The following is a 24,790-nucleotide window of genomic DNA, read 5'->3' on the forward strand; positions in this document are numbered from 1 at the left end:
CTATCATCATTTAACGTTGTCAAAGTGGTTAGCTTTTTGAAAAAGACAAGAATCCAGGGAACATTAATTTGTATCAGCCTATTAGTCTTCTGAATACAGACCATAAAATTGTGATGAAGTTATTGGCCAACCAAATGAATAAAGAAGTAGGAGCCCTTATCCATCGAGATCAGTGTAAGCAACTCTCAACGAATACAATTTTTTTGGTCAAAAAGATACCAGCACATGTACTTTTATTGGAAGTCGAAGAGGCTTTCTAAATGGTTTGTTGGAAGAGCCTCTTTTTAATTCTTGAGAAGTTCGATTTTACTGTACATTTGAAGATGTAAGAGGGGACAACAGCGTGATTAAATATAAACTCTGACGATATCGGCACCTGTAAGATCAATCAGGGTACCAGACAGGGGTGTCCTCTTTCACCCATTCTTTTCGCAATTTTTATAGAACATTTATTGATTGCTATTAGAAATGATGAGTGCATAGAACTCCCGGAGGGAATGACAAAAATCAAGTTATATGCGGACGATGTGGCATTGCTTTTAAAACCCAATATGGTCAACAAACAAAGGGTTTCAGACATCTTTCGGGAATTTCAGGCTGTGGTTGGTTACATAATAAATTGGTTAAAAGCTGAGATTCTCACATGTAATTGTACGGCTGACCCTTTACCCCCAGAACTTTGCACTCTAGTGTATTCAAAGCCCAATAGACATATGGGCATTTACTCTACAAAAGTTGTTGATGAGTTAGTTACATTCAACTATATACCTCTTAATAAGGAGATTAAGGCACTCGTATCTAGGTGGATTGGTTTGCCGATATCTCAAATGAGTCGGGTCCCATTGATTCGTATGTCCGTATTGCCTCTGTTTAATTTCTTATTCGCTGCATTAACTTGTCTTCTACAGATAAAGTTTTCTAAGAAAATTGAGGAACTGTTTTCTACTTTTATTTGGGCTAATAAAACATCACAGATTTCACTGAGCACTTTATACAGGCCAGTGCTAGAAGAAGGCCTTGCACTGCTAAATATAAAAGAATATTATTTTGCCAATTTTTCATTTTGAATTTGTAACCCCTAGGTCCTGGTAAACCAATTGACAATTATTTTTTTAGGATTAATTATGCAGGAATACAAAATTAAGGATTCCTTACTTCTGACCAAATCACCCCAAAAAAGTTCACTATAAACATTTTCAATGGCTTTTAAAATGTAAGGAACAATGATTTAAATATTTTAGTTATACCAGTTTTAATGGCTCAACTCGATTACCGATATTTTTAAAGGTTTACATGCCATTTTGGATAGGAATGCTACCCATAAGGAAGACAAATGGGTATTAGAATATTGGAATTTTTTAAGAATAGATATATGAAAAGAGTGGCCAGACGTAGAACCAGATATCAGGTTCTGGAAGACATTCCTTCATGGGTCATTTACTTGAATTATTTATTTCTTAAAAGAATTGAATCTAACTGATTGAATCAAGAATTTGTATATTTGTCAGATACTGGATAGCCACATTTCGGAAGGATAAGGAGGGAGATTTGTCTAATAAAGCCAGACAGAAATGGCAGTCAAGGGAGGGATTGTTCATTTCAGCTGAAGCTTGGAATAAGAATAACATATTTTACTTTTCTCTGTTAAAAGGCACTGACTTCTGCTGGATTCATTTTCATATGAAGTGGCTACTATATAGAACACCTGATTTTCTCCAAAGGATTAACCCCCCGATACAGGCAAAATGTTTCAGCTGTCGACAAGAAGTCAAAGGTAGCAGGTGCCATATTCAAGGCCGGCTCTAGGGCGGTGCTATCAGTGTTACCACACCAGGCACTCACTTGGCTGGGGGCGCCCTGTTTGTAAGTATATTTTGTTTTAAAAGCACCTGCTTCCAGCAATTTTTAGCCATCAATAAAAACGTCAAGATCATGTCAGTGACTAATGTTCCTGCTGGAGAGAGTTTGGAGGTTTGTCCAGTGGAAGTTGTAACTCATTGTAAGGAAGTGCAGTGTGTTAATATGCCTGTTACAAGGGATCCTTTAGTTACTTGCAGTTTATAAGTTAAAATCCTAATATAGCATAGTGAGCTATTAACTGTCATCAAAGAGCTGCTTGAAAACTCTAAAATATATATTAGAGCTATATGTCTTTTTGCCCTGTCTTTCACTATCCTAAACTTGCAAAAAGGGTTCATTTGGGTAGGAATCAATTCTTATTATTAAAGAGAACCCCTAACAATGATGTTATGTTTTAAATTATGAATGTGTGCTTTTCCAGACCAAGGGCTCTTAACCTATAATGCCTACCAGTATAGATGATATGTGACTCCTACACCTTGTAGTCCTCTGTCTTATGTAACATTCCTATACACTAATTTAAACATGTATGATTGTCTCTGCGCCATTGTGTGGGTGATTTAATGTGTACTGAAACCCTACACTGGTTGAGTGGCAATATAAAACTAAATCAGTCTGAGTGAGAGTCGTTATATAGACTTGATGAGCACTGTTAAATGGTGGTAATGAGGGAATCCATGGTAGAGGTGGTCATTGGGGTGCACCAACAAATATTGTCACAAAGGGCACCACGAGTGCTAAAGTCGGCTCTGACCATATTATATGTCACTGTCCAAAGATTTTGGGATATTGGGCCTCTATTAATAAATACTGTACACATACATTGAATATTGATTTTGCTCTGGATGTTCAAGCTATGCTATTGGGGGTAATCCTCAGATGTTAATATGTGGATGGGGGAGTGAAGTATTTTATATTTGCAGATTAGTTAAAATCCTTGCGATTTAAATAAAACATCTTGGTAAGAAAGCATTATGGGTTAAAAGCGATTAATGGTTAAAATTTCACTAAATTGCAAAACACTCGATAGTCTAAAAAACAATAGTCCATAGAGTGATCTGTGCGTGGGTGCACCCGTGGGATTTGACAATGAGGATTTTTTTTTTAAGAATAGTAAAGAATTAGCACACAGTTCAGCAAGCAGTTGGCAAGATCTTTGCTTGAGTTTCCCTGCCCCACCACTGCCATTGTTTTTCTGGGGTGGCTGAGATGATGTTAGTATATTATTCACTTGTAGAAGGAACTTAGGAGAGCTGAATTGATTTGCTGTTTAGTAATGTCAGCACTGCAGAACAGCATGGTCATATATTGAGTGCCCAAAAGGCAGGGCAAAGTAATTTCTGCCTTAAAAAAGTTCACTGCTGGGCAGATGCACAAAAAGTGTAATAAACTTTTGTCGAATTAACCACGAAGGCGGCAAAGTGGATTCGACCATCTTTGTTCCCAGGGTGGCACCTGATCTTTTGAAGGAAAGTCTCCCAATCGTTCTTTTAGGTAAAAATGCAGTATGGTTTGGGAAATATGACACATAAGGTTCGGCTCGGGCCCCCAACTGCTATAAGCTTCTACGCAGATAGGGGATAAAAACACAAGAAGTTATTCTTGGTTACTTTGATGGCTGGATCCTTAATTTTACAAAAGTGGAAGTCTGAGGTACTCCCTAATTTTGAACATTGGCGGGCTAAAATGTTGAAGATAAAGGGCTTAGAATGCTGCTATGGATTGCATTCAGGCTCTTATACCAAATGTCTTAATCAGGAAGAGCTATAAGCATATACATTTTGTAAATATGAGAAATCGTTACATTTGTGGGGGTTTAAAGGACATCAGGGGGGAGGTTAAGTGGTTCTTCTTGGATATTTATTGTACCATTATAAATTCTTGTTCTATTTATGGATATATGTTGTGATGTATGAACTATTCAAAAAAAAAATACATTTGAAAAAAGACCCGCTCCCTTGTTAAAGGCCCGAGTCGAATGCTGTAGCGGGCCTTTATTGGTCAGTATAGCCCGCTATGTCAGGCTATAATAATAAACTTTTTATATACATGTACCAAACAGTCCACTTTAAAATGACTGGGTGAAATCTGGATTTGAGTTTGTGATCATATATGGATGGGAAGGAGGTAAGCTACAACATTCAAAATTCTGGGAGTGGTCTGTATTGTTTCTTGCTTGCTTAGATGGTCAACCTTTATCTTTCCCTTCTGTGTCCATAATCTGTTTACAGTGTACCTTTTACTAACAAAAACCTATTCTATGTGTCCCTTTTGCTGTCTGCAATAGTACAGTGATGGTTCCTGTGAATGAAAATTACATTAAACTTGGGGTTAGTAGAGGAGTAGGATGCCTCCAAGTATTGTTTACGTTTGGTTTTCAATTGATCCCTACATTCAGACTCATCTCCTGGAAGCAAATAATACCGGGTGGCTGCTTGAAAAGGGACTACCAATCTTTTAGAAGTGAGTTAAGGCCCTTTACATATAAACAAGTGATTTTAACCATAGAGATTAAACAGCAAGGTACCTATACAAACTGAATATGGGGAAAATCCTCTGACTACCACTGTGAATCAGCATCAACCAAAGTCAGACAGGACTTTTATTCTACCTGGCATTTCCTCGATTGTCTGTAGCTCCTAGAGACCAGTTTTGAAAGCCCAGGGCCCTTCTGGTGCCTCATGCGGCACCCTCCTCAGGTCCCCAAGGTCAATTGCAGCAGGCGTGGGGCTGGTTCAAGAGAGAGAGAGAGAGAAAGAGAGGGAAGGAGGGGTAAGTTAGACAGAAAGCAATCTGAGAAGGAAAAAGGAGAGAAGAAGAGAGAATGGTTGTATGGAAAGAGATAGATTGCATGAAGAGAGGAGGGGCAAAGGGCTGGTTTAAGCATTTTTGACAGGGTTGTTTTTGGTCACAGTCATGGGCCCTTGTATCAACAGCTGACAGAGAATCATATTACTCAGCAAAGATAGATCTGTACGAGTGTTCCCTTCACTCTGTCCCCTTTCAAGTCTTAACCTAAATAAACATAACTAATAAAAAACATATTGGTGTGCTATATTAACAAAATTAAATGCCCCTGTTAGACCTGGCACCATTGGCGTGGGTCTCCCTTCCATTTTTGTTGTTGCCTCATGTATGTTTGCTGATGTTAGATGCTTTGGGCACTGTGCCACTGCTATCCAGTGCCACAGTGCAAGTGCTCCCTATTGTAAATTGATGTATTAATCAGTGGTTCCATGTTTGGCTATTTGGTTTACTTGTCAGACCCTAGTCTAGTGCACTGAGTGTGCCCAGGGCATGTAAATCCAGATGCTGCTGGTGGGCCTGCCGCACTGGTTGTGCCACCCACAGAAGCAACCTTGTAAAATGTGTCTAAGGTCTGCCATTGCAGAGCCTGCGTGCAGTCTGGTACTGTCATGCTGACTGGGCAAGTGCACCCACTTTCCAGTCCCTAAACCTTCCCTTTTCTTCATATCAGTCACCCGTATGGTAGGCCCAAGGGCAGAGTGCATTGTAAGTATAAGGTAGGACAAGCCCTGATGTGTGTGGCATGTCCTAATAGTGAATTACAGCCATTTTTGTTTTTCACTATTGCAAGGCTACCTGTTCTCCATAGGCCAGAATGGGCTGTTAGAGTTATTACATTTTATAATCCTAACTGTCTCAGAGAACATGGTAGAAATTCGAGTTTAGTATGCCTGAACTCAGAATAATAAAATACATCTTTTAGTAAAGTTTATTTTAATATTCTGTGTTTGCAAATACCACTTTTAGAAAGTAGGTATTTGCTTGTCTACCCATTCGAACCTGCCTCTGCTAGGTAGTGTATTCCTATGTCTGGTTTTGTGAGTGACAGGGCTGGTGAATTCCAGGAGACAGGCTGAGACACCCAGTGGTGAATAGAGAGATCTGCATCTAGATGGGAGGGAGGAGTTGCACCTGAACCTTGAATAGCGCTGTGCCTGCCTTCCACAATGCTGGCTCCACCCCCTGGGGAGCGGCTGATGTCTCTGCCCTGCACAATAAAAGAAGAGAAGGAGTCCTGTAAACAAAGTGCTCCAGGGCTGTACTTGCCTTCCACAATGCTGGCTCCACCTCATGTGGGGCGTCTGATGTGCCTGCCCTGCACTGTGAAAGGATATGAGAAGTTTGGTAAACAGAGTGCTTCAGAACTGGTTTGGACTGGGCAAAGGCCTCTCTCCCCTCAGAGAACAAAGGAGTTTGGGGTATAAATATTGGGACCCTGATCCCATGAAATTAGATCACTATTGGACTTCAAGAAGAAACCTTTACTGAGGAGAGTAACCTGAAGAAACTGAGGAGCGACTATTCCCAAGCTGAAGTGCTGCTTGGGGGATTGGCTTGCAGTGGTTGCCTTACTGCCAAAGGAAGGAAAAAGGAACTTTGTGTACGTTGCTTTCAACTTGTGAAGGATCTCCAAGGGCTTGGAAAAGAGCTTGCCTCCTGCTGAAGTCTCAGGGACAACAGACGTCAACCCCCAGCTCCCCAGGGTTATTTTGGAAGTGCCTGCTACTGTTTTGGGCCTTCTGAGGAACTGCGTGTCGCAAGGAGCTGGAAGGGCGACTCAATGAGAAGCGTGTCGCCGTCGCTGTGCCTGCCGTTGCAACTCCGGAGGAGGGTGTCGCCGCTGGAACTGTCGCACTGCACCGCATCGGAGAGAAGCATGCTGCAACTAAGAGGAAGCCTGTCGCCATCACTGCTGTTGCCTTCGCAACTCCGAAGGAGGGTGTCGCCGCTGTAGTTGTCGCACTGCACCACATCAGGAGAAGAATCTCGCAACGAGGTCTGAGTGTGTCACCGTCGCTGTGCCTGCCGTCGCAACTCCGAAGGAGGGTGTCGCCGCTGGGACTGTCGCACTGCAACGCTTTCGATCATGAGCACCTCGCATCCCTGAGAAGCACGCCGCCGTCGGAGCTGCTGCTGGCGCATCTTGGATGTCGCCGCTGTAGTTGTCGCATCGAGCGGAAGCTTCACGCATCGTGGCAGAAGAGCGTCGCCGCTGGAGCTGTTGCCGTCGCATCGTAAGGGTGTCGCCGCTGCAGTCCACACATCGAACCGAGGACTTCTCACATCCCCAAGAAGCGGGCCATATCTGGAAGATCTTCACGTCTTTATTTGTTTGTATCTGAACTTTGCCGCATTTCCCATTGCTGCGACATTGCTTGTCGTGGAAGCGCAACGCAACTTAAGGTACATTGACGCAGTGTTGCATCTAAGAACTGAACTGAACTAAGCTTAAATCTACCGTCTTAAAGTAATCCTAGTGTGTATTTTTGTCGTTTATGGTCTTGTGGTAACTCCATATAAAGTCTACTTATTTTTTATATAAAAGCTGTGTGGTGTCCATTTGTAGTGTTGTCACTGGGTTACTGTATGTAGTCACAACTGCTTAGTTTACAACGCCTCTGAAGTAAAGCCCTTCTGCTCATGCCAAGCTACCAAGGGGGTGAGCAGGGGTTATTTTGGGAGTGTAAATCCCCTTATCCTGACTAGAGGAGAGGGTCCCTATTTGTCACAAGTACCTATCTGTGCCAACTAGAGACCCCCAAATCTAACAGTCCCAAATAGTGAAATGCTGACAGTATTATGGAATAACATATGTTGCTAAGAATATTTGTATCACCCAGTACATCTGAACTTCAAAAGTGTGTGTTAGTGATCAGTGGCTTATTTTAAGTCACAACTACATGAGAAACAAGTATTGAGGCGTGATCAATGACAACAACCACGAGGGCATGGTCAGTTCTCTGAACGAGTGTTCGAAAAACTATCCCCTCTGTTTAGATGAGTTATGAAACACACAAAATGTGATGTGAGGACTGCTTGCAATTTGTCTAAGCACTAGCCATAGTATGGGGTAGCATCCCAACTCACCATTCTTTTCCTCACCCTGCCACATCAGTTTGGACCCAGCCAAATGGATAGCTGTCTTGACCCTGCTTCTTACTGGAACAGTTCAGCCTGAACTGCCAGGCCAGGTCCACCCTGAACAGGAACACAAGCAACCTAGGACCGGTTTCACCCTAGTCATGGCCTCATCAGCCGGGTACAGCTTGGTTCCAGTGACACAGAGAGCATGAGAGTCAGGTCTGGGCATACCTTTGCCACTTAGGGCGATACATGAAACACACAAAAGGTGATGGGAGCCCGAACCTGGGTTGCTCGTGTACCAGTTCAGTGGCCAAACTGAGGGGGCACGGTGACCAAAAGAATGGTGGGCTGGGATGCTACCCCAAGCGATTGCCGATGGTTAGAAAAATTGCAAACATTCTCCACATCACCTTTTGGTTTGTTCATGTTTAAATCAATAATATTGCTGGTTGATATTTTAATGTAAAAATTTTTGGTAGAACAACTCGTGGAGGTGTTTTAGTTGTGGCAAAGGAGGTAACTGCTGCTAACTCCAATAAAATATATGATAGATCAGTACCTGTATCTGTATACGGTTCAAATCAGATTCTGTTATCTTAAGTTGGACAGTATAACTGGAGTGCAATTGAATAAAATAAGGAAATTTTAAAGAATACATTTTCCCCTAGATATATCACTTTTATTGACATGTCCTCACAACTTGACGCCATAAAAAAATTACTTAGATTTGAGTTGTTGGTGTATTTTCACTGTAGCTGAAACTGTCAGTTAGAGTTTTAATAAACCTTGATAATGTGGCAGCACTATTCACCATCAATGTTTTGCACTTATGATAAGAGGCTACTCATTTTGAATACTCAGAAAACTTGACCCCAAAGCAATCAAAGGATTTAACCCTCTAATATTCCTCCCTGCATAAGTTAAACTTCAGAAGGTTAGACCTACCTTTGTTAAGAACCAAACTTTTCAATGTATGTAGAAATCTTACCTTCTCTTAACAGTGTTGGCGCTCCTTACATTCCTGCCAGCTGGACAATATGTCTCCAAGAAGCTAAGATACGGGATGGTACCATTGCGGTTGACCGGTATCTAAGTGTGGGGAATGAAGAGTGCATATTGCTTAACATACTGCTTTTGAAGATTGCTTAGCCTATCAAACTTTATAAATTCAAGTAAAATACACTACAAATGCAGCTATGCAGTTCAAGGAATATCATCAGTATGGGATACACATGACAGGTATATGGTGTTCGAAAGTCACAAATGTGTTTGTAAAGCTTTTTAAATATATATATTTTTCCACTAGGCTACTTTCAGACCGCTCTGAATTGAATGTTCTCGGAAAAGCTTTCTTTAGGAGAAAAATACTTTATTGTACTGCATTTTTGACATGCATATGAAAAAAATACTTCTGTCACATTTTTGACTATTTTCATGGAGCTCTTCTTAGAAATTCACAAGTCCTGTGTGTGAGAAGTTGGCCCGATATGCAACGTTCGCTATTCTAGCGACCGCTATGTATCGTTCCAACGACCCTTATGGTGTTTGGTTGTAAGTCAACCTATAGACCAGCTATCCTAGTAGCGTGGATACGAGCAGTCTAAGGCTAAAGACTCGAGAGGGCGTGTTAAGCCAGCTGTTTACCACACATGTACCCCTTGAACACCCAGTGAAAGGACACCACACAAGTGTTATGAAAAATAAACAGTATATTTATTAAGAATCACAACAGCCCTGTACTCTTTATGAGGACAGGGTACTAAGCACAAACCAAATCTCTTAGGCAAATACTTCAAGTGCACAATTAAAACAAGTGTCCGAGGACACGGAAAGGTTAAGGTCTCGGGCGAACCCGATAAGGCAAGTCGGAAGCGAGGGACTCGGGACCCTAGAGTAAGGAGGCTATGCAGGCACCGAAATGCCGAGTTACCTAGCCACGAGGGCTGCGGCTGCACAAGTCTTACAGGCGTCGGGGTCTTCGCTGACGAGCCAGGAGCCGGAAGAAAGGAGTTGCTGGCCGGCGACCAGTGCTGAATAGTTCGTAGAGATCCAAGCCTGGATCGGAGATTGATGAAACCTGAAAGCAGAGGGGACCAAGTTCGTACTACTAGCCAGTAGTCAGAGGGTACCAGGAAGGCACCGGTTGGCCGTCACCTCGACTAGGTGAGTGGGCGACGCTAGGCTCTGCAGCCTCACGGACCAGGAGGCGTTGTCGGCGACCACGGTGGAGGTGCGAGCTGTCCCACGAAGGATGATGCTGTCGGCGTCGCTGGGCCCAGGATGGGGCAACAAGCCTTGGCAGATCTCAGGGCCACGGGGTGGGCCTAAGATGGCGTCTTGAGTGGACCAGGGGGGTCCGGGGTGCTTCTCGCAAAGATGGAAGCAAGGGCCAGTCTGGAGCAACCAGACCAGCAGTGATGATTCTCGGATGTCGTCACAGAAGGGCACAAGCCAGCGGCGAGTGACCAGACAACGTGCTGAGCAGCGAGCAGAAGGGCCCCACGCAGATCGTGGCGATGCTGGGAGACTGCACTTCGGTGCTAGAGCGGCTCAGGGTCGGGGCTTCTCGGACCCCAGAGCACTCACCAGAGAGTTACCTCGATGGTCGTGCTGGTTTTAAGAGCGTGCAGGTTCTGATGATGGCCGGTCCCTCGAGGTCTCGTCGCACCCACAGATCACAGCTGAGCTGATGACGTGGGTAGAGGTCAGAGGTGCCAGGGAAGCCGGTTCTCGTCGAGCTGGGCCGTCGGATCCTTGAGGAAGGACTTGCAGCAAACCGCAGAGTTCTTAGTTGGTGCCCGCTGATGCAGGGTGACTGCTCCTTAGCCACAAGGGAGAAATCTTGAGAAGAGTCTTGAAGTCCTTTCGTAGAAAGTATTCTTGATTAAAAGATGATCTAATTTGGAAGGGTCCCCGCTCCGGTCTTTATCCTAAAGAAAGGGGTGGGTACATGACTAGGTCCTGCCCTAAGGGTGGGACCAGGAAGGGGGGTAGTTACGCCCCTCTCCCCTGCCGGGCTTTCCCCAGGCCAGGGCTGTCGCCCCTGGAACTGGTTCTAACCGGCAGATGCGTAGTGAGCACCGGGGTGCCACTCCGCAGTCACCCTCTCGCCAAAGCCCTACCTACCCAGAATACACAAACCCTGTCTGGGACGGTGCGAACAGCGCCCTCGACAGGAAACCCTTTGTCCAAGTGCTCCTCGCTGGAAGGGCTCCCAGCAGCAGGAGGTCAGACTTGTGTCTGTGGTGGCAGCATCCATTTTGTGGAGCTGAGGCTTCAGTTGACTTTAACCGGGGTTCACAGTTACGTACATGTCGTGTCCCTCTAGAAGGGTGGGATGCTAACCTCATCGCCAGAATTGGTGAGAGGGCAGCACCCCGATTCGTATGACACCTTACTCGACATGCTTTGATAACGCGATACCGGAGTTACCGATATGGTACGCGTTATCATGGAACAGCTATTGGGTCTTGATTCCGCAAGCTGCAGCCGGGCTCGGCTCGGGCCTGAACCTAGCTCACACGAGCCCACGCACTCTGCCTTCAGGATTGTTAAGGCCTGCCATAGGAGTGACTGATAGGAACTCGGGTGTCCATTGTATGGTTAGATATAGAGCTACTATACCTAAAGCGAAGGGTGGTTACACGTCTTCGCCCCAGCTGTCGTGCAGCCAGTTGTGTCAAATTTACGAGGCCAGCCAGGGGTGGCATAATACATGCTGCAGCCCATGGCGGCCCTGGGTACACCTATGCCCTGAGTTACAGGGTCTGATAAGGTGGCCCAGTACCAATTGGTAAATGCACCTAGGGTACATATCGTAATTTAGAAAGAGAACAGCCAGGCTGTGGGTCTGATTAGCAGGCCCACAGCCAGAGAAAGTCGTAAACCAGTGAAACAAAAGCAAAAAATCTGGGTGATCATAGGATTGCAGACCCTACTCTCCTACACTGTGTATGGCTACACTGCACAACAAACTGGGTGAAACGTATGCACATTTAATTTAGCCTGGCTGTCTTTAGTAACACAAGGTTATTCACGTTGAAATACGAAGAGACCTAGACATTAAGAAACTCATGTAGGGGCTTAACTCAAATGAAGACATTCCTCAGCACTCTTATGATCAGAAAACCAGTCGGAATGCACCCGGTCTCTAATAATATTCTAATACTAGCGATTAAAATAATAACAAAAACATTCGCAGTACAGTATTGTTTAAAATATGAATTGCTCCCTCCCCCACCCGATATACACTACCTTTGAGAGGAAAGCGTCGAACTGGGCTTGTGTAAGAGGCAACAGAAAGGTGTCTACCACTCTCTGGAACTCTCCCCTTGTGATTGTGAAGTTTTCATCAGCGTCTAAAGTTTTAAATGCGCTTCTCAATTCGTCTTCTTTCTCGCCGGCTTTTTCAAACAGGATTTGTTCAATATCGTACAATGTGAGGGTGGGGTCCGGAGCCGAAAGGACGGACGAAGCTGTAACACAAATATTACATGTAATTGATATTTCTCTTCGTAGAATTTCACTGCAAATACTGGACAAGTGACACAACAGTGAACTTTCTTCAGCGCAGCAGAAAAAGCAAACGTACCTGAGCACAGCTGTGAAACACTCACCCGTGAGACATCCATACTGACCTTCAGTTGAAACGACAAAGCCACCTTAGATTCAGGGCTTGTACTAGACACCTGCTCTCTACTCATTCCATTTAACTCTAGCACAACTGAACCCCTTGATAGCAGGCATCAATTCTGCTTATGGCAGGCAACCATGAATAGACCTTCATGTGTTTTATGCCAGTTCTGAACGCTTGATACACAAAGTGGAAAGCATACACCTGTCCGTGCTTACGAGCTATGTGTTTCAAGAATAGAAAAATTGTGAGGACAGAGGTGTACAACATCTGCTGTTGATTTAAAATCTAGTTTAAAACACGAAGTGTGCTGTTCCTAACAAAAAGGAGGAAACTGTGTTGGAGACCCAAACGGGAGGGGGGATAGCTCCTATAAGGAGCAAGGGCCCTCACACATCCCAGGGGGTGTCATGCTTCATCATAGGGCAGCTCCTCGTTGGGCCGGCTCTGCAATGCCCATTGGGTCCCCCAGGGGGGCTCTTTGCCAGAAATCTTCTCCCTGTGGTCTTCGCTGTAGATGAAGTGGGTGTATATGGGAACTGTGGTGTATGTACAAGAGTGAGTAGAGTGTGGGTGGATATATGTAAAAATATCTATAGGAACTAGCTGCATTGACTTTATTTAGCGGGTTCCATGTCATAATTAAAACTTTAAGACTATGATAAAGAGATTATAATGGTCTTGTCAAGCGTTATGAGTAAGGATAACGGTTAACATGTTTCATGCCCTGTGTGTCATAAAGATCATATCATTTCTTCAGGACCTAGATACCCTACTCGCTACTCATAGAGGGGTGGTTCATGTACATATGTGGAAACATAATAACCATACCCTCACCAGAATACACCAAATGCAGCAAGGTTCCCCTGAGTAGGGACTGCGGTTGCAGGGGGAAGGGACAGAAGCTCCAGAGTCACGGGATGCTCACTGGCGACACAACCGACTCATCTGTGGTGGTCGCACTGCACAACTGACCTACTGCTCCAGATCCAAGGCTTCTGTTGCTGCTGCCTGTTTCACATTTTTTGTGTGAGGGAAGTTTGCACTGCTACTACCTGGGCTGTGCGTAGTCTGAAGGAAAGCCTGCAGGGTTGACCCCATGCTATGTCAGTTATTTGTGTATAAGGGAATACTGCACTGCTGTGTGTGCTACTCACACCATTGGACATAGCGTACATTTAATGATGTAATGGCAGAACATGCACCAATGAATGGCAGGCGTGCTCTGGTGGCTTGTCTTTTTGCCTAGAATTATGCAGTCAGTGCATAACATTCACTGTTAAACATGTTATCAGGTCTCTAAGGAGGGCCAAGGACAAGATACAATTTTTTTAGGGGGGCTTGTGTTGGACTTGGCACTCTCCACAGGGCTACCCCCAAACATTTTGCCTTCACCCCTCCTATTTTTTTCCAATTTGTTTTTGTGGGCCTTAGTACACTGTGCACTTTACTACTGCTGACCAGTGTGAAAGTGCTTGTGCTCACTCCCTCAAACAAAGTAAAATTGGTTTACACCTAATTGGCATTTTAATGTATTTATAAGTCCCTAGTGAAGTAATATACCATATACCTAGGGCCTGTACATTAAATGCTACTAGTGGGCCTGTACCACTTATTGTGCCACCCACTTAGGTATCCCTTTGAAACATGTCTCAGGCCTGCCAGCAGTTTTAAACAGACATTTCGACTTGGCAATGTAAACCCCACTGCCATGTCTAAAAACCTTTTATATTACGTATAAGCCATCCCTAATGTGGGCTCTACACAGCCCACAGGGCAGGGTGCATTGGTAATAAAAGGTTGGACTTGTACTTTTAAGCTTTACATGTCTCTGTAGTGAAAAACTCATACTACTGTAAGGACTACTGTGAAGCCTACCTCTCCCGTAGGATAACATCGGTTTACACTATTACATTTGATAACTTTTGATTGGAAGCAGATATTAAAGTCAAGTTTGGTGTCTGAGGAATTGTAGTTTAAAATTCTCTTACAATGCAAAGTCGTCTTTTAAGTCACAATTCTGAAAATGACACTTTTAGAAAGTTACCATTTGCTTCTTCTGACCATTTGGTGCCTGCAGCCTAATCCTGGATCACATAACTAGGCATAGTTGGCAGTTCGCATTTGCATATTCCTCTAAGGTAGCATCACACTAGATGGTCTGGGTGTTAGCAGGATTGGCCCTCTCTGATTTGATAGGGGAACAGACACACTTGCACTTCAAAGGTACTGGCTTAGCTCACACAAAAAAAGGAAATTCCAGACACCTCTGTAGAGGGGAAGCTCCAGAAGCTTCTGCCACTTCAAAGTGGGCACCAGGAATAAATATTGTACCCTCAGACCCACTCTTCAGATTACTTCTGGACCTGTGGAATACTCAGGACTGCTGTTGCCCTGCTGCTCTGCTGCAAGGACTGCCCAGCTGATTTGCTGCTCTGCCAGGAATAAGGACTGCTCTGCTGCCCTGCTGCCCTGCTGCCTGATGAAGACGGACTGGACCTGCACCTTGGACCAAGGACCTCCAGAGTGACTCCAGAGCTCCAACACCCTTGACCCCTGCATCTGGAGTCTGCCTACTGAGAGTCCTAACACCCCAAGTGGTGCCACCCCAGTTCTGGACCCTTTCAAGTGCGGATAAAGGTGTTCTGCCAGCTCAGCTGCAGACCCCATCAGAACTGATGCGGTGTGGCACAACCCAATGCTGCCTTAGCAGCTCCTTATCAGAACTGACGCATCCCAAAGCAACTTGACGCAGATCCTGAATAACACCTTGGAGCCACAGCGGAGCACTGCCTCACATCAAGGACATTGGATACAGTTGTCAGTGGGTCTAGCCTGGTCCCTGTGTCCGACCGCACTCCACTGCTGTCAGCCTTAACTGCCCTGGTCCAGTGCGATCAGATAACCACAGTTGGCACATTGTGCTCTTAAACACTATTATTACCTAAATCTCTAAAATTGCATATGCCAGGGTCTACTAATTAGATTTTTGACGTTTTGGTTTAAAATCATTTATTAATTTTACCTCTATTTTTCTAAAATGATGTTTAATTGTATTGTGTTTTCACTTTATTGCTGTTTGTGTACTCCACACAAATTGTACACATTGCCTCTAAGTTTAGCCTGAATGCTTTTGTGCCAAGCTACCAGAGGGTTCAGCACAGGTTCATTTAGTAACTTTTAGAATCATAGGGGAAGCGAGAATGAGTAGATTGCTGATCCCTGATGGCTGCAGTAAGGTTGCAATTAAGGATCAAATTATTGGGAAGGTAGGGAACCTGACTAACACAGATGAGATCCCAACTACATATATGCTGGTTGGATAAGTGTCTGCGTCTAGCTTGGGAAGAGTATGTATATGAAACTGGTTTCTTAAACTTTGTTATGTAATAATTATCAAATTATTAATGTGATAATTTAACTTTTTCTGTAATGTATGAATAAAATAATTTGTAATAGCTTGTGTCAGAAATAACTGTATTGTGTATATTAGATTTTTATGTTTTTTTAAACCAAAGTATAATCAACTCTGGAAAATGGTGGGCTAACCAAAACTAGATAGAAATGAAATCAATATTTCTATTGGTTTGAAGGTTCTCCTCCAATAAAAAAAAGTGGCAAATGCTGCATTTTTATGATATCTGACCAGAAGTATTAAAGAAAACAATAAAGATGGATACTTGTTCAAACAATTTAGCTCAACCAGCAACTGATGTCTATAGCTGTCCCTCTACTTCTACTCCTATATCCATACATGTACTTATAACTTACCTGTATACCTACAGCAGCACCAACTGATATTTTGATACCTACACTTACCTCATCTACCAATACTTCCATACCTACACCTACGTCCACTATTACCACTACTTCTATACCTATCTCAGTCTCTACAGCTATTTTAACGCCTACATTTAATCCTACAACACGTACGTTTTTTAGTCTGACTTAAACAGCTCTATATGCATGTCAAAGCTTATGTCACGAAGAAGAATAAACATGTGAAAAGGTTATTTGGGTCAGCAGCAACCTTCAGCCATTTTTTGCTTGACATGCCCTTCATGTTTTGAATCAGACCTCGGGTCAGTATTTTGGAGCGGTTAGTGCCACTCAGCCTGTGTATGGAGTATTTTACCTTTAATGCCGGATTCAAGATATGACAAGGACAAGAATTGAGATGCAAAGAATATCATATGCAGCTGAAACAAATGCGGTGTTTCTGTGGGATCTGATGACTAAAGGATGCCCCATGTTCCTCCAGACCCTGAATGTGTGGGATGTGGTGGTCCCTACAATAAACAAGAAGGACAGGAGGATCAGGACTCCAACACAGCTGTGGACCCTAAAAGATACTCTGAGAAGTGTCTGGCTCTCCTCCAGTGGCCACTGCTACAGCGCCCCTAAGTCCCAATTTCTGAAAGTAGACATTAAAATGCCCAGTACATGAAAACTGCAATCCAAGGTCCATAAGATTCTGAGTGTACTGCTAGGCACATCTTTGTGTGGATTTAATGTAGTTTAAAAGGTTAAGGCAGTTTTGAGGTTCATATCGTTTCTGCTGCTGCCCTGTTTTCTGTTAAACAGTAGGACTGGCTACTCTTAGGACCATAGATGTATGTGGGAAAAGTGCTCTGGTAACACAACAACCACAAAAAACAATATGGTGGTGTTAGATTTAGCGGTTTCATGTTCAAACTGCATCCTCTTTTCCTCTACGGCTAATTTCCTAGTTTGCAACTCAAAATCTATCTGGTCTTTTAGTTTGAACTTGGTAAACTCCATCTCATGCATCCTGTTTTCCTCCTGTCCGCCAGCTCCTCTGGGGATAGGCTCTTGGCAGAGACACTGATACCTGTGAGGGAAACTGCTCTCCTCCCTCCTGGACCCAATGACCCCTCATACCGCTCATCTGCATTCTCTGCCCCATCCACATGCTCAGGGGTGCTCCTTGCTTCAAACCAAGCCCTCAGCGCCTTTTGGGACTCCTCTTTTCTGGAGATACCGGTCATGGAAACTTTGAACCTCTGAACCTCCTGCAGAAGTGCTTGAGCTGGTTAACGGTGTAGCATTCTAGTCTCTCCTCTTCCCAATCACAATCAACAGATGCTATGGATGCTGCTTTCTCCATGGTCTGCACTCACTATAAGTGTTCACCAATCACTGTATATGAGTCACAAATGCAAGTCCAGAACTCTCACCGCTGACCACCAATGTTAGATTTGGGGGTCTCTAGTTGGCAGAGGTAGGTACCTTTGACCAAATAGGGACCTTTGCGTCTGGTTAGGGTAAGGGGGTACACTCCTAAAATAACCCCTGCTCACCCCCTTGGTACCTTGGCACAAGCAGACAGGCTTATCTCAGAGGCAGTGTGTAAAGCATTTGTAAACACATACATTAATCAAGTGACACTACTACAGATGGACACCACACAAGTTGTATATTAAAAATAAGTATCTTTTATATAGATTTTACCCCTTCACTGCGGGTGTTTCCCCCCGCTGTGCGGGGGGAGATAGGCGGCACGCGGCGCCGCTGTGCTTGTGACGAGCTCGGCTCGTCATGAGGCACAGTGCAGCTGCACTCTCGTCACAACCACACACGTTTTTCGAACGTTCAGCACAGCGGGGTAATTATCCCCGCGTGCAACGTTCCAACAGCTGTGACGAGCTCAGCTCGTCATGAGTGCAGCTGCACTGTGCCTCAGCTCGTCATGAGCATAGATGAGGTTAACACAAGACCATAAACAACAAAAATCTACAATACTGTACTTAAAGTGGTAGAATTAGCTTAGTTCTCTTAAGTGGGTAAATGCGACACTCAGTTCAATGTACCTTAAGATGCGTAACGCAAGACAACGAAAGAGTTGCAAGAACGGAGATGCGTTGATGATCTGGTGCAAGGAAACAAGGATGGCACTTTCTTCTTGATGCAATATGCTTCCTGGTGATGCGGTGGCGTCTGTCGTCTGTCGATCCACTTCTTCGGTGATGCGAGGTGCTTCGATGGCCCTGCGATGACTCAACAATTCTTCTGCGACATGCTTCCCGGTGATGCAGCGGCATCTCCGGCGATGTCGATCCTCTTCTCCGGCTATGCGATTCGCTTCGTGTTGTGAAGCAGCAGTTCAGTTACACGCTTCCTGTTCTTGAGTCGTGCTTCCAGCTCCTTGCGACACGCAGTTCCTCAGAAAGTCCAGCACAACTGCAGGCACTTCCAAAAAACTCTTGGGGAGCTGGTGGGTGAAGTCTGTTGTCCTGAGACTTCAGTAGGAGGCAAGCTCTTTTCTCAAGCCCTTGGAGATCCTTACAAGTTGAAATAAAGTACACAAAGTTCCTCTCTCCTTTCTTTGGCAGTCAGGCAACCACTGCAGGCCAATCCCCCAAGCAGCACTTCAGCTTAGGGATAATCTCTCATCAGTCTCACTGGTTCCACTCCTCAGGTTTCTTCTTGTTGTCCAAAGTGATCTAATTCTCTAAAGTTTGGGTCCCCTCTTTTATACACAGTTTCTCTTTGTTCTCTGAAGGCAGAGAGGCAGTTGCCTAGTCCAAACCAGTCCTGGTCAGTCCTGGAGCACTCTGTTGACATGACTCCTTCTTTCCTTTCACAGTGCAGGACAGAGAATTCAGACGCACCACTGGAGGTGGAGCCAGCATTGTGGAGGGCAGGCACAGTCCTATTCAGGTCCCAGGTGCAACTCCTCCCTCCCATCTAGATGCAGATCTCTCTATTCCCCACTGGGCTGACTCACCCTGTCTCCTGGAATCCCCCAGCCACTGTCACTCAAACTTCACAAGGAATACACAACCTAGCAGAGGCAGGCTGTAATTCACTATTAGGACATGCCACACACATCGGGCTTGTCCTACCTTATACTTACAATGCACCCTGCCCTTGGGCCTACCATAGGAGTGTCTGATATGAAGAAAGGGGAATTTTTAGGGACTGGCAAGTGGGTGCACGTGCCCAGTCAACATGGCACAAACCATACTGCACACAGGCTCTGCAATGGCAGACCTGAGACACACTTTTACAGGCTGCTTCTGTGGGTGGCACAACCAGTGCTGCAAGCCCACTAGCAGCATTTGGTTTACAAGCCCTGGGCACACTCAGTGCACTGTACTAGGGTCTGACCAATAAACCAAATCAGCCAATCATGGAATCACTAATCCATACATTAATTTATAACAGGGAGCACTTGCACTGTGGCACTGGACAGCAGTGGCACAGTGCCCAAAGCATCTTTCACCACCTAAAACACATGAGGCAACAACAAAAATGGAAGGGAGACCCACGCCAAGGTGCCAGGTCTAACACGTGGGTTACTGTAATTACCAGATGCATTTTCATCTCACCATTACAACTTTTTAAACTTGGAATGAGGAATAACAACGGGAATCAGTGTATGCCCACTGATGCCTATAGTTTCCCATTAATCCGTGAATGTTCTCCCAAGATAAATTCCATCTATTGAAAACTGGCTAAGTAGGTGTTCGGAATAACCCAAAGGAGCAGGTTTTACCACACTTCTCATAATCCCAATTGGGGTGGACACTGAGGTTTCTGCCCAAATCAGGATTATCTAGAACACATTTGATCAGTCAGAAGCAATCAGGATGGCTCAGTAAATTGAGCACTTCCTGCTGAAACAAGATGTAATCAGAAGGCAAGTTTAAATCCCCAAGGCTTCTTTGATTACAAGATCACGGAACCCACTAACATTAAATTGGATATATTCGGGAGCAGAACGTTGGGGACTCGAGGGAGTTCTCGATTCAAGCGTTGGGGTTTGGCCGCATCATCAAACTTCCCCCCTTGACTGGCAATTCAGCGTCCATTGGAGGACATCACCGCAGCTCCGCACAGGGTCTCACTGGAGAGGTGAATTTTGGGAACTGTAGTTCGGAACAATAGACTACAGCTGCAACACAATCAGAGGAGCCTGCTGACCTCGCAATAATGGGAGGGGCCTAGGAGTACAATAAGGAAGTTGGACTCACCTTGTTTTTAGCTACGGCATCTGAGGAAGGCTCATGCGAGCAGAAATGCATTATGCCACAAAAGCTGCTGAATAAAGAACTCCCGACAATCTCCCCGCTGTGTCCTCAAGCTTCTTTGTTGGAGAGGTGTTCTTTGGATATATATATTTATATATATATATATATATCAAACTGAGTCTCCCAAAGAATACAGGATCCCCCGGAAAACAAATGAAGCCGCCACTCCAGCCACTCGAATTTCGTGTGAGACAACTTAATTTATTCTTAAATCCATTGCAGCATTATTCACAGCACAAAAAACCAACGCGTTTCGTTAGCTCCCCACTAACTTGATCACAACCGAGTGGCTGGAGTGGCGGCTTCATTTGTTTTCCGGGGGATCCTGTATTCTTTGGGAGACTCAGTTAGATATATTAAGCGGTTTGGTTCCACCGCATGAAGCCACGCACCTGCAGGAAGCGCCCAATACGGAAGGAGACCTGAACCAACTTTTGTTGAATATATATATATATATATATACACACACACACACACTTTTTTTTATCAGTCAGCAATCAGCATACCCACCTTCTTTTTCCAGCTCTCAGATGTGGGTCATGTACTTTCCTAAAATCTCTCTAGAACACTCCATATGACAGTTTGAGGTCTAGTGTTAAACCCGATCTCTAACCAACCTTTGTAGTGCCAAGATTACCTTATGTGAAAGAAGAGTCTATCTTTAACATAGTTAAACAGAAAAGCATTCCTCCACCAGCTTTTGTTCTCACTGACTCCAATACCAAACGTGAGAAATGTGGCCTATTTGCTGCAGAGAAATGCCTATAAACGTGTCCATGTTTTAGGAGATATGTCAGAGAGAAATTATCATCAGTATTTCCAAAATGTAAACCATAAAGCTACCTATCTGATCGCACCCCCACGTTCTTCAAAAAGGACCTAAGTTCACAGCTTGTTCCCCACTAGATGAATCTCATCACTAACTCTGCTGACCAATGTGAATTCTACACCGCTTTTAAAACTAATCATCACCCCTTCTAGAAAAACAAAAATATATGTGGCTCATCTTGAGGATTTAAATAACTCCCGACCCATCACTGTTCTGACTTTTCTAGCAAAGCTTATGGAAAGCAGTTTGATACTCAAATGACAGAGTTCATTGGTGGTAATGAACTCCACAATGACTTACATTCTTGGCTCTGATCTGACTGTGCACATAAACGGCCATGTGCCAAATAAATGGCGATGCTTGGCGTATGCTGGACAATGGGAACTCCTACCTTTTCATCCTTCTCAACTTGGCAGCAGTTGTCAACTTTGTCAGCCACAAGACCTTCCTGGATATTCTACAGAATAGAGTGAGGACTGATGGGGAGAATGCTCAAATGGTTTGGCTCTAGAGTAACTGTCACAGCAGATTAAACCTGGCAGTTCTTTCTGCACTACTCTTTTCTACTTTCAGTAGTTCTTCAAGAGTCCATTTCTTGCCACAACTGTCTTTGAATTTTATCTTCAACATCTCTGAGTCATCCCACCTACTTCTGGTAGAGCCCTTCAGCAATATGATCATGAAACTCAACCTAACTTGAAAGTCTCCCTTCGGAACTTTATCTGTCTCCTAGTGTCTACTCCAGAAAACCTCCAACAGTGGAGGTTTCTCAGCAACTTAAACCTAACACCCATCCCAGTTCAATCCTGGGAGGAGTTCTTCAATATCCGTGGTAGTAATCAGCAAGTCATTGAACGATCCAATCTTTTGGTCTGGATGATCTCTGTTTGAAGGAAATATATATCCTAGAGCAACCATCAAGCCATAATGCTACATCAGAATGTAAATTCAGATTTTCTTTCTTTCTTCTGTCATTTTCGTAACCTATGGTCTTAATTAAAGACTTACTTGAAGATGATTTCACTGTGGATGAATGACTGCTCCGTGATAATGTTCTGTTTGTTGCAGATGGAGGTCTTACAGCAAAAGTAATCCCACGTGAATGAGGGCGTAATGTATGTAGATTGGAGGCACTCAGAACACTCATCATGTATCTCTACAATGAGAACCGAAACAACATCTCATTTTACATGCTACACAATTGTAAAGGTAAAGTTAATTCACAGTAAGAAATAACAATAGTTACATTTTAAGCATGCAATTGTTTATAATAGCGAATTGGGACAAAATACGCATTCAATATTCCCAGATGTCTCCCAAAAGCTCCCATTATAATAATACTTTATAAATAAAATTGTCCTGCCATCGATATGTAGGATTCCATAACTTTTACTGCAACAAGAAAATAGGCCATGTAATAACAAGCCCCATAGGATGAACCTCAGACATATTTTGGCAGTTGGATCCAGACTGTTACTATTAGAGCAGGACCAAGCTGCTTTACATATGCCTGGATGCTGTCTGGCATTGTAGACAACAATACTGACAAAGATGCAGCCCTGAGTAGTTCCCAATGGCTGAGATTAATTTAAGTACTCCACTCATCACCTTTTGGTATTTCTGAGTGTAATGCCATAAGGGCATCTGATAATGCAGGCATGGGTCCTGTACTCACTGTGTCACTGAACAGAAGATGAACCCTGCTGAAGAAGCATAAATAGGCTGATACCAGTATGAGGTTTGTTTATGTTCCTGTTCAGAAAGGACCAGACCTGGCAGCTGGGGCTGGACTGTTTCTATTCGAGAAAGACTGAGACTTATTTTCATACAACTGGGTCTTGTCTAAGGTGCAAGGGTGGACACATAATTATTAACTGGGATGTAGCCCAAAGTAATTATCAGCGGCCCAGATAAATTCAAGCATTCTACCCATAACTTTTTGTATTCCTCAGATAGTGAGGCTTTTGCCTGCTGCACTGGGGGGTAAAATGTTTAACATCTTTAACTATACTAGGGCCCACCTATTGTGGACAATACCAATACTTACATTAGGCTTAGGGTCAGCCTATGGCTTACCACTGATTGGCTTTGATTTTCTGTCATGTGCTTGCTTCTTGTTAGATGGCTTTATTCCCCCTTCTTATATCTGTCCTTTCCCCGAAACATAGCTGTACCATTCTTTTTAATGAGTGACTTGTATCCTTTCACACCTTACATCCCAAGAATTACAGTTTACTTGTATGCTCAGTACTCCATGGGAGTACATGCGGTTTCTTAATCTATCCATCATTGAATGTGTCCATACTCAAATCACGCACTCTGCGCTATCTGTGTTGTTGTCCCGTCCCTGCCAGCTCATTCATTGATTTCCCTATTCTTCCCTATACTGCTTGCATTTTCAAAAATGAATTATCTCCCAACCAATCCCTAGGTTACACCCACCTGCTGCTCATTAGCTCAACATCCGCTCCACCATTGCTCTATTTCCTCCATGTTAAACTTTTTTTTTTTCATTTTTAAAGAACATTTTGGAGGACCCAGAAGCTGCACTCTACTGCTCCAAAGTGGTTGTTAGACCTGTCAACCTTAGGGTGGTCTTCTCCCAAACGCTTGCCTTCACCCTTCTATTTTTCTGAATTTGTTTTTGTTGACCTTCGGACTCTGGGCACTTCATCACTGATAACCATGGCTAAAGTGCTTGTGCTCACTCCCTAAAACATTCAAATTGGTATTCACCTGATTGGCATATTTAATGCACTTATTAGTCCCTAGCAAAGTGCTATACTATGTACCCAGGGCCTGTAAATTAAATGCTACTAGTAGGCCTGCAGCACGTATTGTAAGTAGTACTTTAAAACATGTGTCAGACCTGCCATTGCAGCCTTAATGCATTTTTAAGCTGCCAATTTGACTTGCCAAAATAGCTCCCCTGAACTCCCCTTTTGTTACATATATGTCAACCCTAAGATGGGCCCTTGGCAGCCGTCAGGGCAGGGTGCATTGTAATGAAAACGTCGGACTTTTAAGTTTTACATGTCTTGATAGTGAAAAGCTCCCAATTTTGTTTTTCACTACTGTGGGCTTACTTCTCCCATAGAATAACATTGGGTTGCCTTATTCCATTTAACAAATGCTATGAAATTCATGGGTGATATCTAAGAAATTGTAATTTAAAATCATCTTTAATGGCAAACTAGGTTTTAAGTAACAATTTGCAAAATGCCACTTTTAGAAAATTAATACAAGAAAGAGTGGGAAACCCAATAAACCCTTGGAGGCTTGGGCAATTAGTGCATTAGATGGTAAATATTCCATCATGGGATTTTCTTTCTTTTGCTCAATCTAATATTTAAGCAAACAATGGTAGCAAGCTCTATCCAGTAGCTTACATCAAGTTATTTAAGAAGTTCACGCCGACTGTCGAGACAGCGGAGCATAGTATGGAGCAGTGCCCCTCTGTAGTATCTTGGTATTCTTTATGCTATCCCTCTCTACCTCTATTAGAATGTTCATGTGATGCAT

The 24,790-nt window shown here is 43.8% G+C and overlaps 1 protein-coding gene across 1 annotated transcript in view; it reads right to left on the reverse strand.

The window, feature by feature from the left end:
* Window positions 1-24,790, reverse strand: part of EFCAB6 (EF-hand calcium binding domain 6) — an 846,383-nt gene that overhangs the window by 802,578 nt on the left and 19,015 nt on the right. The window contains exons 2-4 of the mRNA XM_086922295.1: window positions 22,277-22,424; window positions 12,007-12,227; window positions 8,741-8,841 (exon numbers count right to left, since the gene is read on the reverse strand). Coding sequence (XP_086778421.1) covers window positions 8,741-8,841; window positions 12,007-12,227; window positions 22,277-22,418 — 464 coding nt within the window. The 5' untranslated portion in view covers window positions 22,419-22,424. The remainder of the gene's footprint in view (window positions 1-8,740; window positions 8,842-12,006; window positions 12,228-22,276; window positions 22,425-24,790) is intronic.

This window comes from Lissotriton vulgaris, chromosome 1_1 (genome assembly GCF_964263255.1).
Source record: "Lissotriton vulgaris chromosome 1_1, aLisVul1.2, whole genome shotgun sequence".
NCBI lineage: Eukaryota > Metazoa > Chordata > Amphibia > Caudata > Salamandridae > Lissotriton > Lissotriton vulgaris.